Source organism: Perca flavescens, chromosome 15, assembly GCF_004354835.1.
Source record: "Perca flavescens isolate YP-PL-M2 chromosome 15, PFLA_1.0, whole genome shotgun sequence".
In the NCBI taxonomy this organism is placed as follows: Eukaryota; Metazoa; Chordata; class Actinopteri; order Perciformes; family Percidae; genus Perca; species Perca flavescens.
The window spans coordinates 25,094,098-25,110,778 of NC_041345.1; the positions used below are offsets into that span (position 1 = coordinate 25,094,098).

Below are 16,681 nucleotides of genomic sequence, written 5' to 3' on the forward strand. Positions count from 1 at the left end.
TAATAAATAATATAGTATAATGCATACATTTGCATAAATTTGGGGCAGGACGCTCCTCTGTATCGCAGGGGACCGGCTGTGAGGAGGGTGTATATGAGGATCATGATGATGCTTTAATTAATTATTCACCAGAAGTCATGAAGCAGCGGCAGAATATGGTAAACGTATGTCACTCAACAATGTTTGCCACTATAATGCTTCTATCCCCTTGATTCCAGATGATATCCAGACCATTTCATTTCTCAAAAGCAATTCAATTTCAAGCTGATTCTCTATTAGGTATAAATTAAAGTTGAATTATGAAGGGGTAACTGTATGTCAGTCCACTTTACAGATAACAAAGCTAAAATGTGTACTTTGGGCAGATCAGCTGTCCCTCTCTGGGGTTTTCTGAAAAATAGAAGGCTTATAAAATTAAAAATACATATACAAACCCACTATCTGAACAGGACAGGGTAGATAACCCATTTCTACAAAAGACTAATTTGAGAAAGGCTTGTAAATGGTGACACGTTTAACTCCTCCCTCCACTGGTTTTGACGATAAATCCCATACCACATTAACCACAGGCTCTGCATGCGGTCAGGTACCTTCTGTTTCTTTCCAGAAGCTGTTTCTCCTCTGAGGATGCTGGCATCCATGGCCTCGATATCTTTTACCATCAAACCAAACAGCTTGTCACAGAAACTGAACACGAGCTGAGAGACGGGGAAAAGCAAAAGAGGATGGTCAAACAACCTGCAGAGCAAAATGTATGTGGGCCCTCCACGCCTGTGTGTGTGTGGGATATTTGAAAGGTTTGTGAATAAGAACCTGCTGGGTGACAGAGAAGGCCTGGTTGTTGAACTGCTGGATGAACTCGGCGGCCATCTTGTCTGAGTCGTAGGGGGAGGAGTCGGTGCTCTTCTTCTGCAGGAAGTCAATTTCGATTGTCATGGCGCCAATGCACTGCTTGGATTTGTCAAAGTTGTAGTTGGCAACTAAGGGGACAGACAGGGGTAAATCGAAACATATAAGATAAATAAATGCAACATTTTAGCCTTTTCAAAAACAGAAAAGAGAGCAAAAGTGCAAGGAATGGATTAAATAGTGCGTTTAAGTGCTCTAACGTAACACAATCGTTAGCATATCCAGCTACCTAGTTTACTGCCTACAGTCGTTACCCTATATGCTACTTTAAAAGCCATGGGTTAGCATATCACTCATTAAAACTAACAGTGTGTAATATTTCTCCACTATGTGGAAGACTATCCTGGATTCTTTTAAAGTTCTGGCGTTGGCAGCTCTGCCCTGCTCTTAAAAGTTGGTCTTCATCCGAAAAACTATTTCTCTTGTAATGTTAGAAGTAAAAACATACCAAAAAAGCATCTAAGCTAAGCCAGCATTATGTTAGATATTAGAAGTAGAAGACAATTAGAAGTGTACATATGTCCTTATCATACTCATAATACTAGGACTAACTAGCTCTACACTGCAAGAATAATACTACATCTTTATTTATTTATGTCTTCTTCTTCATGGATCATCAATTGGTGAAGACGCTCACTTATTGCTCTTTTAGCAAGCAATCATGTATTGTAGCCACAAGTGCATATTTAAGGCCCTTTGAGAGAGTTTTTGTTTTATTACAAGTAAGCTGTAAACAACTAAAAATCAGCCAGATACTACATTTTCAAACATCTCATGCGGCTAACATAAGCTGAATTAGTTGGCTAGCTACAGCTGATAAACTACGTCAATGAGGCGTTATTATGGCACCTATGGCAGTTCTAGCCAAGACCCGCCCTTCAATAGCATTCGCCTGCTACGATTGGCCAGGCGTCCATGCTCTCGCGAGGCAATGGAACCTGATTTGTTCAGGTCCTATCCCCTCACCAATCGGCTATCCTAACCTTAACTATTCAAGGTCAATGCCTAACCTCAACCAATCGGGGTGCTTCGTAGGGTGGGTCTTGCCAAAAAATCTGATGGGATCTATAATAATGTGTCAGTGACAGTTGCCATTTTAGCCGGAAAACTGGACAGTGGCCAGTTAGAATTGAGAAGTCTTCTTTTGTCTACCTCAGTGTGAAATCAAGGACCCATTGTTTCAAAAATGAGTACCTAAAAAGGTTTGGTCTCTATAGCTAACTTATAATAACTCACTAATTATATTCAGGCTTAAAGTTCTGCATAATTCAGGGCTTTCCGCTTTGAGTGAGAGGTGGCTGTTGTCACAGGCAGTGAGCATAGAGTGTAGGCTTCATTCAGCCCGCCTCAGCTCTGCATGCTCAACGTCTTTGGCCATTTTTGGTTTAGTCGTCACCAGACACTGCCAAAATGGCCACAGCCGGAGCCGACCACTTTGAGCTTCATTATGGCACTTTAGAAACCTTTAGGTCTAAGACTATGTTCATATTTTACACAGTCTATGGTTGTGTACCATCATTTGCAGCAATCAAATTTACCTTCCACCTCCTGGCCAATGGAGAGACCGGCCCATTTCCTCTATAAGAGAGATAAGGAAAGAAAGATAAGGAAAGATGATCTGACAAATAAAAATGAGCCACGTGTGTGCGAGTGCATGTGTGTGAGTGTGTGTGTGTGTGTGTGTGTCAGTGTACCTGTGGCAGGCTGAAGGCAATGCTTCCAGGGGACACAGTGTGGTGGGTCTTCACTGTAAACACAAACTTGTGATTGGGCGTGGTCTTCACAGTCACATGTCTGAAGAGGTAGGAGACAGTTGGACCCTGGTTATTGAATGTGTTATCATTTATTTTTTGGCTAGTATATGACTGTCATTGACGGAATGAGTAAAACCAATTCATCTTTTTTCTCCACTCTCTGATATGTTCTTTTCAGTTGTCCTTCATTGTCCTTAACCTCAACTTTTACTTTCATCCATATTTTACTATTGTTTTTGTCTGCCTTTTAGTGTTGATGTTGAATGCATGACATCATTGCAGTGGGTATTTCACACCTTCATTTTAAAGAATTATGTTACCTTGTTGCTAGGCTACTAGAAAAATCTTCTTTACAGCAACATTAAACAATTTTACTTCAAACTACTTCAAAATCATTTTGATGCTACAGTACTCTGACATGTAATTTTTGTTTTCATTTATTGCATGTGTATATACATATATAAAAAAATGTTGTATTCATGTATTTCTCCAAATGATTTGTATATGCGAGTGGAAGATGTCTGTTAAATAGGTTTGTGGTGTCTTGTTACCCCATATGGGATAGGCCAAGTGTTTGGCATGACACAGAAATAAAATAAAACTAATTAACTAACTGTAATAGGGAGAATGGTTTATGAGTTTATTCCCAGTATATGCCTTAAATACCTGTTCTCGCACTATGTAACTTAGGCGAGCGGTTCATTTATGCCACTAGCGATTTGGGTGAAACCAGGGGTTGATGCATAGACTGTATAAGTGAAGCCAAAACATATGGATCACCCTTCTGATCAACATGCAAAGATGGTTTCTATCATTTTAGGTAGTTCTTATCACGCTGATGGTTGTTCAAGTGCTCATACTTGCCAGTAGACTATGAATATCTGCATTTTCTCATTACCAAAACATTTAATTTCCAATTATCACCACCTAAAAGAAATATGGAGCTATTCCTAACTTTAAGAAAGTATGCACAGCATCATATTGGTGGCACCAGCATTGCTGCTTGGTGGCACTGGATGATAACGACAAGGCTGCAGTTGCCATGGCAGTAGAAATGTAGAAGAAACTCAGATAACACTTTATTTTGAGATCTGTCAAGTCTCTCCCCTTTTAAAACAAGTATAATGTGTGCTTTTATTCTTTTGGATAATTAATAGTTTTTTACCTAATTTTAAATGAAAACAGGTAATTTTGGTGGAAAACAAATGTGTGCAAATTCATGCCGTGAATAATATCTGGCTGCATGTAACACCACGATTGACTACTTTTTTAATGTGTGTTTATTTTTGATTATTTTATACTTATGTAACAATACTTATGTGTGTATGTAAATGTGCTGGTGCAATGAGCATGTGTCTTCAATCCTAAAAACCCTCTGTGGTTTGTCAGGCGCTATATCCCATCATTACATCGTATTTCACAGTTGCACTAAACAATATTGCGATAAACAATAATATTGTCGTTCTTAGACCATTTTCATCTAATATAATGACAATGGCATAATAACTCAGGCACACCTTTTCAAAGATCTAATATTCTAAAGAATATTTAACACTGGAACATTTTAAAAATCCACAATAAATGAACAAAACAACCAAAAACAATAAATTAAATTGACTCTCAGTCTCTGTTAAGAAAAAATGCACTTGGATAAAAACCAAACACAACCAAAAACAATAAATGAAATGGAATTTTTCCCTGCCGTGATAATTTCCATTTAAAAATTATTGAGCTCATTTTTATTTATCATGCGATTAACTGATTTATTGCATATTGCAACAGGCCTATATTTTACCTATATTTACATTTCACAGACATGTTAGCGTTAACGTTTTGCAATTTAATAATAATAATAATAATTTATAATTTATAATTTATACTTCATTAATCCCACAAGGGGAAATTACAATGTTTTTCACTGTTGTTATTACACACATTACACACAGGCCTGAATTACACACACATGCTCAGTACCTATACATGCAATAATGGAGAGATGTCAGAGGGGAGCTGCCCATGGAAAGGCGCACCAAGCAGTTGGGGGTTTGGTGCCTTGCTCAAGAGCACCTTGGCAGTGCCCAGGAGGTGAACTGGCACCTCTCCAGCTACCAGTCCACCACCATACTTTGGTCCGTATGGGGACTTGAACTTATGTGTGGTAGTGTGACATAGATACCAAAAAACTTACCAAAACCATAAACATGAAACTTGGTGAGTCAGGTTGAAAAGATGCTGTTTTTTTGTTTTTTTGAAATCACATTTTTCAGCTTTAATCATCATTATTACAATACATGCAAAACAATCATGATAATCACACACCGCTAGTCCTGGAGCCTCATTCTGGATGAATGATGGGAGATAAGGTAGGAGGATGGATGGGTGTTTGGATAGATGAGAAAATGATTGGAGAGATGCCCGGATGTGTGTCAGAATTGACAAACCGCGTAGATAAATAGGCGATAATAAGTACTCACTGTCCTGACTGCAGATCCTTCTCGCTCACCACGGCACAATTAGTCAGCGACAGCTCATCTGTCGGGCATCGCGCCGCTTGCATGGTCTGCGAGGAGAAAGAGGAGGAGGGGTGGAGAACAAAAAGAACAAAATGTATAAAATATATTGACAAAAACCCACTTTTACAAAAACTTTTGTAGAAAATGGCATAAATATTCGTAGTCCTAATGTGTTTTATCTGAAGTGAAATGTTAATTGAACATTTGAGATCCTATGGGCTGAGAGTTGTATTCTGCCTGGCAAGAAATACAATCTTTCTGTATGTTGTTTTAACTTATTTGTCGCTTCACACTCTATTTAACGTTATTCACGCTCGGCATTAACGAAACACTTATTTGCAGCCTGATGTGATAAATGATGTACAGATGGAAAGTTGCAGCCGCTCAGAAGCAAAATTGCATCTATTAAAATTCCAACACAGTTTAAATATGACTATATTTCAGCTCAAGTCCTTGAAATTATCATATCTATCATCTTTTTCTTTTTAATTGTACAGCAGAAAGTATTTCAAGCTGGTTCAACTTAAAAATATGAATTCCTCTGCTGCCTTAAAAATGTGAGTCAAACTTAGGTTAAATAATAAGTTCAGTTCAGTTCAAGTCAGTTTGAATGAACTTAAAATACTGATCTGAATCAACAACTGTTCAGTCATGCTAAGAAACGTTGCCAACAGATTGGATTTCCCTTAACAAGAATTTAGAGCTGCGGCTGCTCCTGTTGAAGTCATTTTGTACCGACGTCAAAGCAAAGACGACATGTGAGGCTGCTCCAAATGACTTTGCTAAAATATAGCTGCAGGGGGACTGAATTCAACAGCATGCGGCCACCATCGTGGTTGGTTATGAAACACAAAAATGACTTCATTTAACATGTATTAAAGACACACAGCACAACTCTGTCGTACGAGTAACGTAAATCTTTTCTTTGAGAAAAGAACAAAGAACGGCACTGAAGTAATTCTTAAAAAAGGGAGATGTGTTCGGAGTTTTGCCGACCGGATACGGCAAAAGTTTAATCTATCAATTAGCTCCGCTGGTGGGAAAACCCACGGTTCTGCTCTGGTTGGTTGTAGCGCTATCCTTTTGCGTGTAGAGGGAATTTGAAATCGTTTATCCCGCCCCTCGGATTGAGCCCTGCCAATGGTGAGTTCTCTGGCTTGTCAGGCTAGGTTTCATTGGTACGTGGAACAAAGATGATTGGTTAAACCCAGCGCATCAAAAACAAATCTTTTTTTTTCCTTAAATAGTCAAATGCCGGAAATCCGGCACCAGGCCAGAGTACTTTTTATTTTTTTAAGATTCTTTTTTAGGGCTTTTACCCTTTATTTGAAGGTGACAGTGGTTAGTAGAGGTGTTGAAATTAATTAAATAATCGATGCATCGAATCGTGGACGTGGATGATGCTGCATCGATAATCGGCAGGCTCATAATCGATTATTTCTGTTTACAATTTAATGTAGGCCTAACAACATTTCTGTTTAAATATTCTGTTATGTTTTGCACATTCAGGAAATGCCATGTGCTCAGTGCTGTAGTTATATGTATCCAATTTATTTAGTATTAGAGCACTGCAGAATGTTTTGTTTTTGAAGCTTGAAAAGCTATGAATTAAATATCTTATATGGCTTTAATAGAAAAATGTATTTGACGCATCGTGATGCATTGAGATATCGAATTGAAGACATGATAATCGTAATCGAATCAAATCGGGAGATCAATGAAGATTCACACCTCTAGTGGATAGACAGGAAAGGTGGGAGAGAGATGGTGGATGACATGCAGCAAAGGAACACAGCTTGGATTCGAACAAGGGCAGCTGTAAAGGACTCAACTAACGTTGACTCAGCTAGTGCTAGCGTTCACATTATTCATACATTTATTGATTAGCCCACTGTCGTAACCCATGTGTATAGTACTCTTAAGTGATCTCTGGAGTAAATGCGTTCCGAATGTTAAAAGGTGATGCAGACACCTGCTGAGATTTAAGTACAATTTTGAAGCACTTGTACTTCACTTTAGTATTTCTATACTACTTTATACTTCTACTTCAGTACATTTCAGAGGGAAATATTGTACTTTTTATTACTTTTACTACTAATTATTTTCCAGATTAAAATAACACAAACACCTGTACAATACAACGCATTGTTAAATCCAAGTTCATATGATAAACTTGATAGCAAAGTAAGCAAGTTGCTTTTTTACACATCTTGCAGTTACAGGGCACCATTATCATTGATTGGAAGTAATTTTTCCAGCCACCTGCAGTCACAGTGGCAGAACTAGTACTTTTACATAGGGCTGGGCAATATATCGATATCGTGATATGAGACTAGATATCGTCTTAGATTTTGGATATCGTAATATCATAATATGACGTGTTATCTTTTATTGGTTTTAAAAGCTGCATTACAGTAAAGTGATGTACTTTTCTGAACTTACCAGACTGTTCTAGCTGTTCTATAAATCGCCTTTTCCCTACTTAGACATTATGTCCACATTACTGATGATTTATCTAAAATCTAAGTGTGAAGATATTTTGTTAAAGCACCAATTGTCAACCCTAGAAGATCGTCGCAATATTACATTTCAGCTCCTTTTGTGCCTCGTACGGTTTTTGCTTTTAGCCTGATTTGAATTTGTAATTCTTTATTCTTTCAGGAGTCTGCCTTCCAGGTAAGACGGGTTTAAATATAAGGACACACGGACATGTTCAACATGAGTTGAGAAGCCTTTGCAGTCCAACCAGCTCTGAGCACAGAGGAAAGGTACTGAAACCAGCAGTAAGGTTCAGCAGATAGAAACATTCCAATGCACATCTCTGCAGACTGAGCACATGAAGTGGTAACCATGGGAACTGTGATAAGCAATTTGACAGAGACTCTGACGATAAATCTGCCTTTATTGCTGGCTGATACATCACAGGCTTAAACAGCACAGTCCCTCAGAGGCAGCAAAGGAGTTTTTAACATTAATATGAGTTCCCCCAGCCTGCCTTATGTGCCCCAGTGACTAGAAAAGACGATAGGTGTAAACCGAGCCCTGGGAATCCTGCTGTGCCTTTGAGAGAATGAAAGCTCAGATGGACCGATCTGGAATCTGCTCCTTATGAGGTCATAAGGATGCAGGGTTACCTCCCCTTTCTCTGCTTTGCCCGCCCAGACAATTTGGCCCACCCATGAGAAAGAGAGAGACATCATGGCTTGCAAACAAGCAAAGTGGCAGTTGGTCAAGGCCGCACCCCCACCCTCCACCTTGCCCCCCTCTCACCTCCTCAATAGCATTTAAAGCTACAGACACAGAAATGGCACATAATAAGAAAAGCTCATTGTGGGACTGGCTCTAGTGGCTGTAGTTCTGCAGCAAGCATGAATTTCGGGAAAGAGACTTCAGATACAGTATTAGGGGACCACTAAGGTCTATATAAAAGCATCCAAAAAGCAGCATGTCATAGGACCTTTAAATGCATTTATTCCAGCGTGGCTTTACAGCAAATCCATCAGACCTGCACTCATTGTGGACACTGATATGTTTCCTCCTCAGTGTTTTCTATCTGATCAGTGCATTTAACTTCAACTGTTCCTTAAAAGCTGAAATGAGGTGACAGTTTGCCAACACACACTGGTGAAGCTTCCTCTCTTGAAGAGCAATATAACACCGTGTTACATGCCCGCTTTAAAAAAATTTAAAATATGAATTTGAACCAAGCGGCAACTTCTGGGCAATGCATTTAATCCTTTATCTAATTTCCAGCTGGGGGTGAATGTACAGGTTGCAAAAAGAAGTCTGTTTCTATAGAAGTCTAAGGGAAAATAGTCTATAACGACGACGTTAAATTTCCGGGATTGCTCCGGTGCCGCCAGAAAATCCGCTGGATGTCCCTTACTTTTGGCCAGATGTTCATCACCTTCTGCTTTCTTCGTGTTGGTGTTCTAAACTCTGTTTGATTTCTGAGGACTATGGTTAACTGCTCCTCAGATCTCTGCAGGGTAAATCCAGAAAGCTAGCTAGACTATCTGTCGAATCTGAGTTATCTGTTTCACGGCTAAAACAACGAGCATGTTCCGCCAAAACAAGTTCCTTCCCGAGGCTATTTTGCAGAGGCACCGTTGCTCTGTCTGGCACTTAGCGTCGTCCAAGATGATTGTGATCGGTTTAAAGAAATGCCAATAAACCAGAGCACATTTTTCTTCTATCCAGGAATGCTGTGCGGACTAGCCAGACCCTCCTCCGCAGCGCTGTGGAGGAAGGTCTGGCAATGCGAGACTAATGGGAAAATGAAAATAGCACAGACATGCTTTTTAGCGACTGAATTTGTCAGGCCTCCTCATTAGGAGAGTAGCCATGTGTAGAAAAGAAAAACTGTTTCATGGGCAAAATTCCAGAAACAGATCACAGGCAAAATCTAATAACCAACCAAACTTTTGCATAATCCCCCCCTCCACAATGCTCCAAATCCATTCATAATCTCTAAGAATTCTTTGCCAGAAGTACAAACAGACAAATAATTATCTTACATTTGACAACAACACTGGTAACAAGGTGTTCAGGCTGTTTTCTATTCAGAATGTATTTTTCCATACTGTTTGTTATTTGCAAAAATTATAAGTGGCAAACTAGATGTGAGATACTGTATGAACCACCTGTTAATATATGCTCATCAATTATCAATCACATGTAAAAGGAGACAAAAATCGAACTGAACTACCCATTGTGAGGTATTACGTTTAGTTTAAGGGAGACAGAAAGAGATACAGGGGGATGGATATATAATAATTTGTACACTAACTGTTGAAACGAGACGACAGTAGATATAGAGAGGAACTGAGAGAACATTGATAGAGACAAAGTGCTAAAAAACAAACAAACACTGCAGTGCTGGCATCGTGCCCACATCACCTGCTCCCCTGTAGTCCGGCCAGACAGAGGTGAAACAGAGCAAGACCAGCGTGTCAGAGGCCTTAAAGGGGCCTTTAACTTAAATGTCAAGTATTTCACTTTCTTGCTGTTAGTCCAGTTTCTTGTTGTAATATGATTTCATCATTCATCATTCGTCACTGGATATATGAAATAAAATCCAACTAGGGCTGCACAATATATAGTTTTTTTATTGTGAGCGCAATATCAACTGGCGCAATAGCCATATTGCTAGAGGTTGCAAAATATCACAAGACACGCCTAGAGTTGTTGGGGTTTGTGATTTCCTTTCATTTGTCAGAATACTGACAGCATATTCAACAGTGCTATTGCATATTGCATATTTTCCTCATATCGTGCAACCCTAAATCCAATACAACACAAAAACCGCCATAAAAATATATTATATATATATATTTTGAAATGTGAATTCCCATAATATAACTACTTATACATAATCATTTTGATCAAAAGTTGTCTTTAAAAGGTTAAAGATAGCCTTTAAAATGAATATGACAAGTCAAAATACACCTGTACATTCACACTTGGCCTATATAGCCTCATGAGCAAGAACTACAACGTGGCAAAGCTGCAGTGAATGATTTAGATTTTTCTTTTCTTTTTTGGCAACTTGGGCGCAGCAGAACAAGCTGTAAACACAACAATGACAAATCATCACCTTTTTTTGTTGTGGTAAGTGTTGGTTGTCTCTGGACTACAGGTGCAAATTAACTGTTGAGGTAAGCCTAGCACACTTACATTAATGTTGTTAATGTCAGCGTGGATTCGTAAATACAAATATATTTGCCTATTTAAATACATTCAGCAGATATAATAATATAATTCTGATGATTGTAAGTCAAATGTTCACTCTCCGTTTTACTCTCCTCCAACTCCTAAGGGAAATATCTAGCTCTTTAGCTGCTTAGTGCTTCACTATGTCCCCCAGCTAGTTGCTATTGATTGTTTGTTGCTTCTTGTTGCTGGCAGATAGTGTAAAGTGGGTTTATCTGAGCTTTTTTGATGAAAACAGCTGCCCGATGTAGCTAGAAACACGGTGGATGAGAGGGGTGAGAGTGAACCATAACAGTGAAGTTGCGGGCAATAAAACCAAAACAAGGAGCTGAAAGACACAACTTCTCTGCGGATTTGTAACTACGAGCAACCCATGTTACACAAAACACAGCAAATTGATTCATCGTTAATATAAAAAATATTGCTTATTGCAGCTTTGAAGTTTCACATTTGATTGCGTTAGCAGCCATTTATGCAAAAGTCCTCAGGAACACTTGCCAGAATAAGGCAGTACAGTGTTTTGAATTACTATGATATAACTGGTTAAACTGGCTGGTTGTTGGTACGAGTCAAAGATGTGCATGTACTTTTTCTATCATACAGGACATCAATGCTTAATCATTAGGAACTATATATTATTAATAATACTAATAAGTATATATATATACATATATATATATTATAGACAATCAAGCAAACCCATCTTTTTAAAAGGGCGTCATAAACTGGGGAATGAAAAACAATTCTCCTGTGGAATACAATTAAATGATTAAATAAATGTGATAAATACATTTATTATTATTTTATTATTATTGTTATTATTTAATCATAAATATGATTTAAAAAACATGTCGTAATAGAGGTGGAAAATATTGCTTTCAGCAGGTACAGCAAAGTGGCAAATGAAAAAAAAAAATCAATATGGAAGAAAAAAATACCGCAGTAAGAGCAAAATTAAAATGGAATACTTGGAATATAAATACAGGAATGGCATGGTTATCTGCAAACTGCATCCCATGTAGGTTACCCAACAGTAGAAAGCATCTGGGTAACCTAGAAAACACACATCAAGTGTCAACACACATAACAGTGTTTATTTAAAACTCAAAGCAATGACATTTAATGTCTCTTAGGCATCCATGATCTAGTTACAATCATACACTGTTTGTTGAGATATATCTTTTTTTGACAGAAAGCCCTTAAAAGGTTTCCCTTCAAATGTAAAACGGTATTGTTTTTTCTTTCAACTCCATTACACCAACAGTGCAACTATATTTAAGCATCACTAGATTACTTTGATGGAAAACGTGAGTTCTGGAGTTAGAAGGAGTGTCTTTTTTATGATTTCTAAACAATCTTTGGACGTTAATTTGTGATGGGATGATCAGAGATAATGATATCCTCTAAAGGTTGTAAGTAAAATGTAAACTATAAATATGTGTATCATGTCTGTGTGTTCAGATTTGACTCAGTTATGATTCAGAGAAGGAGTGTACATTTTTAAAAAGGGTTTCAAAGTAGGATCTCCTAATTGCCTCCATGAACTCCCAGCAAGCATTGGTTGTGTGCCGGTACCAAATAGTCCTTGTCTGACGCCAAAAATTGCAACTTGGTTATGAGGTGGCTGGCCAAATGGTGACATTTCTACCTCCAATGATGGTCCAGGCAGAGCCTCTTCTCACATTATTTCTATGAAAAAAGCAAATGCATGTGTCTTTGTTTATACCACATTTGATTGAGAATGTATTTGGTTGTGATAAAACAGGCACGCTGTGATGTTCAACACATGTCCAAACCCAGAAAATATTGAGATCTTGAATAGCCATTTTTTTAAAATTTTGAATCAAGATGCCCCATTATGGTAAAAAATTGCTCCAAAAGGAAAGTTGGGCCATGGTCTTGCCAGGACGTTACCTGGCTGACAGCTGAACGTCCTTTTCTGGACGTTCTAGCAAGAGTCTTAATATGTCATTCTCACCACTATTCAGCTATTTTGAGAAGAAAACTTTATTATTCTTTTTTATAACTTTTTTTTGGCTAAAGTTTATAAAGACGGTTTGCATTTAGCAGCTTTATACATCCTAAAAACTGAAAATCCCGGCCCAAATTTCATATTGGAACTGTGTTAGAACCATAACATGACATCTTGATTGGATGTTCAAGCTACGGTAATTCTTTTCTTAATGTTTGCTGGGCTGTGTCACAACTGCTGCTGCTCCAACTTCAACCACAATAACTAGCAGTTGTTGTTTTTTTCGATGCCGATGCTAAAACTATACTTTTAAAAGGGTGCTGGTGCCTAAATGGTGCATGAACTGATACCAAAAAAAACAAAAGAAGGTCAGCGACATTAAAGAACAGCTTGTTTATTGCTAAGGCCATATGGTGAAATATAAATAAGTTATTTATAATGTGATAACTTATTTCACCAGTCAATGGCTGTTAAACAACTAAAGAACCACTAGATAGCAAAGGGGTACTTTACAACAACAGTTTGAGGTTCTTGAGGGCCAGCTGAATGCACTATGAGTTTACGAGGTGCAATTGAATACACCATTAAGTGCCGTCCCCAAGTGTTGTATCTCCTACATCTCTGACTATGGCAGTGGCCATGGTGTCTCGAAAAGTGTAGCTAGGCTACACTGTCTGTAGCTGCAGACTGTTGTACGTCCCGGTGTTGATGTCCTTTCAAGTAAAATACAGCCACACTTTAGACCGTTTAGCTTTAAGCATTTTAACCGTGTTTAAGTCAGCTAATAGCTAACGGAAGGCTAACGTTAGCTGGTAAGTTATATGTAATGTTAGCTAGCATCATGAGCAGTGATGCTTGTGTTGCCTGTAACGTCCATTCTTTTAAGTAAACAGGCAGTAATGGTAAGGGTTACTTACTTCTTGTCAACCGCTTTGTTCATTCCATGGCATTATTGCCAATTCTCCTAAATATAGACCTTCATTTCAAATGTAATATGAAAATGTATGTATCTAAATGTTAGTAAAACACGGCTAATGTGCTATAATACAAAACTACCTAACTGGGTATTCCTCAGACATATGGCACCTGAATCAAAATGGCAAGCTCCTAATGGAGCAAATCCATTTAGTTCTGGGCATCAGAGACTAAGCGTTCTGTGTGAGTTGCGGTGCAACGGGGGAGTTGATTAATGGATGCTAATGAGTTAGCTATTCCATTCAGTCAGCACATGACACCAGCTCAACATTGCAACTCACTGTGTTGCTAGGGTTGTTGCTATGTGTATGGTTGCCTGCAGCGGGGGTTGGAGGCCTGAAAGCAGGGACGTACGTCCTACAACCATCTCCAGAAATTGAGCCAAAAACAGTTAGCACGCAAATATAATCCACATGACGAGGAAGATGGCAGCTCGTTTAAATAATTTAACAGGTTTGTATCCATACATACCTTGAAAAATATTACGACCTTGTAGGCGCCAGCGTAGGCAAGCAGAGAGGAAGGACAGAAGACAGTATTTGAGACAGAGGGGGACTTAGAGCAGCAAGCTGGGGCTACGGTGCAACGCTGGGGTGGCTAAAGACGGGTGCATTCAATGTTTTATTCACATGTATGGATTCACTCATGCAAGCCACACTTACATAATGAGATCACCTGAGATGGTGTCAAGTGCATGCAGACCAGATTTGGGGTTTGCTTGGATTGAATCCAAAACCACTTTTCAACCAAAACATTTCTTTTTTTTTTTTCTTTCTTTTCCAATTGCCAAATTTACACATTGTTCAGTTACAAATTACACCCCAAATCTGGTAGTGGTTGGATGATGTAAGCCATATGCAGAGTGCCATGCCAAGCATACAGTATTATGTTTATCATAAGGCTGTATCTCTTCCCCACATTAGAGACAAAGTGCCAACTGTCTTATTGTGGTAAGAGACATGGATACAAGAGAAAGGAATCAGCTGATTTTGTTCTTAGATCGATGAATGTTAATTGTTAATGGATGAGAGGGGGGATGTAATCACTGTGAGCATACTGGGAATGGGAACCTTTTTCTGCTGTACAGTATGCCCTAATAGTAATTTGCTTTGACATTTAATTAATTTAATGAATCAGTCAATCATGGGTGAATACATTAAAAAATCTATAATTTGGGATTGGATTTCCTCATAGTATGGGCAGGGCAGTGATTCACACCAGTTCTAGTCCTTATAACTTATTACTTTGTGTTTTGTCTACCATTGTATTGTATGACCTGTTAAGACTGGATCAGTTAGCATTAGCCGGCATGCTCAAACAGACAATACATCAAAGGTAGTAGAACAGTTTCAGAAGAAAATACAGTTAAACAAGTTTTTAACAAGTAATCATGTTAACATCGATCGCCTTGCATGAATTCCCTGTTTGACTTCCTGCTCCAGAGCAGAGTTGTGTCTACCCTTGCCTCAAGGAAGCTCTGAGCTACCTCTGACAGCTCTTTAAACTCATGAGGTGCAGCGCCTTCAAGGAAAGCATCCTTGTAGGAGCAGAAAAGAACGGAAACCACATTTCAGTATTATTTTAGTGTATAGTAACTCTTTGCATCCTTGCATTGTTAATACATAGTAGTAATTGGCTTGAAATGATATCATACAGCTTATATATTTCATAAAATAGTTCATAAAAGCATAGTATGACTCATACTCTACGTTAAAGAAATAGTTTGACATTTTGGGAAAAACACGTATTTGCTTTCTACAAGAGATAGTTGTCTCATGTCTATACAGTAAACATGTAGCTAGAGCAGGTAACTGGGCAGCTCAGTTTAGCATAAAGACAGAAACAGGTAGCCTGGCTCTGTCAAAAGGGTAAAAGTAAAAGTAAATCTGCCTGCCAGCACCTCAAGCTCACTAAGAAACTCTGGACCAGTAGCTAGTCTCCACTGGTTGCCTGGCAACTGGCTCTTGCCAAGCACAAGAAATAGTCTGGCACCTTTGGAGGGAGCCAGACTATTCATTTCCCATAGGCCCACAGGAAGTGTGCTGGGATTTAAAGCAAAAAAAAAATAAAATAAAAAATAAAAGCAGCCAAAGTGAAATTGCAACTCCCCGCTCGTAACCCAATGCCCTCTGGCCCAAAAATACTTTCTCTCATAAACTTACATTGAGAAAGAGATGTCTGTAAATCAGTCATACATGTTTTACAAAGTGTTACAACCCCCCACAAAATGACTCGCTTCACTATCAGAATTTGATCCATTCGGTCCCATAACAACAAACTGGAAAGTCTTAGAAAGAGCTGCAGCATTAATTCAGTTTACTAGCTGTTACTTTATTATCCCGAAGGAAATTTGATCAGGCATCAAATCACATCAAGTACCAAGACAAACATAAAATATTAACAACAGCAACAAACAGACAACAGAAAAACTCACACAAATGAAAACAACTGCCATACTGAACCAGAAGCTAAAAAAACAAGTTAAAACATTAGAAACAGCACAGTAAATTCATTTTCAGGTTAGCAAAGTGCTAAACCTAAATAGCCGGCTCGGCTAGCATGTAGCACTGAATCGCAAAGGGGAGTGTGGAGGAAACTGAAGATTTGCAGTGGTTTGCAGAAAGACTCAGACTTCAGTCCACATGTAACCAAAATGGTGTATGTTCATATAACATGTAACAACTCCTTTATTATTTTGGATTGGCAACCACGTAAACACCTCGTAATGCTAGTATAAGCTATATTTAAAAACATCACAACATCCCCACACTACATGATCACAAAAATAACAATGTCGCCAAGACGTAGCACACGGACGTCGATATGCGGTTTTGGATCAGTGACAA

At 38.6% G+C, this 16,681-nt stretch overlaps 1 protein-coding gene across 4 annotated transcripts in view; it reads right to left on the reverse strand.

The window, feature by feature from the left end:
• LOC114570067 (vesicle-fusing ATPase) overlaps nt 1-16,681 on the reverse strand; it is a 46,175-nt gene that overhangs the window by 17,266 nt on the left and 12,228 nt on the right. For all 4 annotated transcript variants that reach the window (XM_028600274.1, XM_028600273.1, XM_028600272.1 and 1 more), the window contains exons 2-6: nt 5,138-5,223; nt 2,604-2,703; nt 2,448-2,487; nt 814-980; nt 591-698 (exon numbers count right to left, since the gene is read on the reverse strand). In XM_028600274.1, the coding sequence (XP_028456075.1) occupies nt 591-698; nt 814-980; nt 2,448-2,487; nt 2,604-2,703; nt 5,138-5,223 (501 nt within the window). The remainder of the gene's footprint in view (nt 1-590; nt 699-813; nt 981-2,447; nt 2,488-2,603; nt 2,704-5,137; nt 5,224-16,681) is intronic.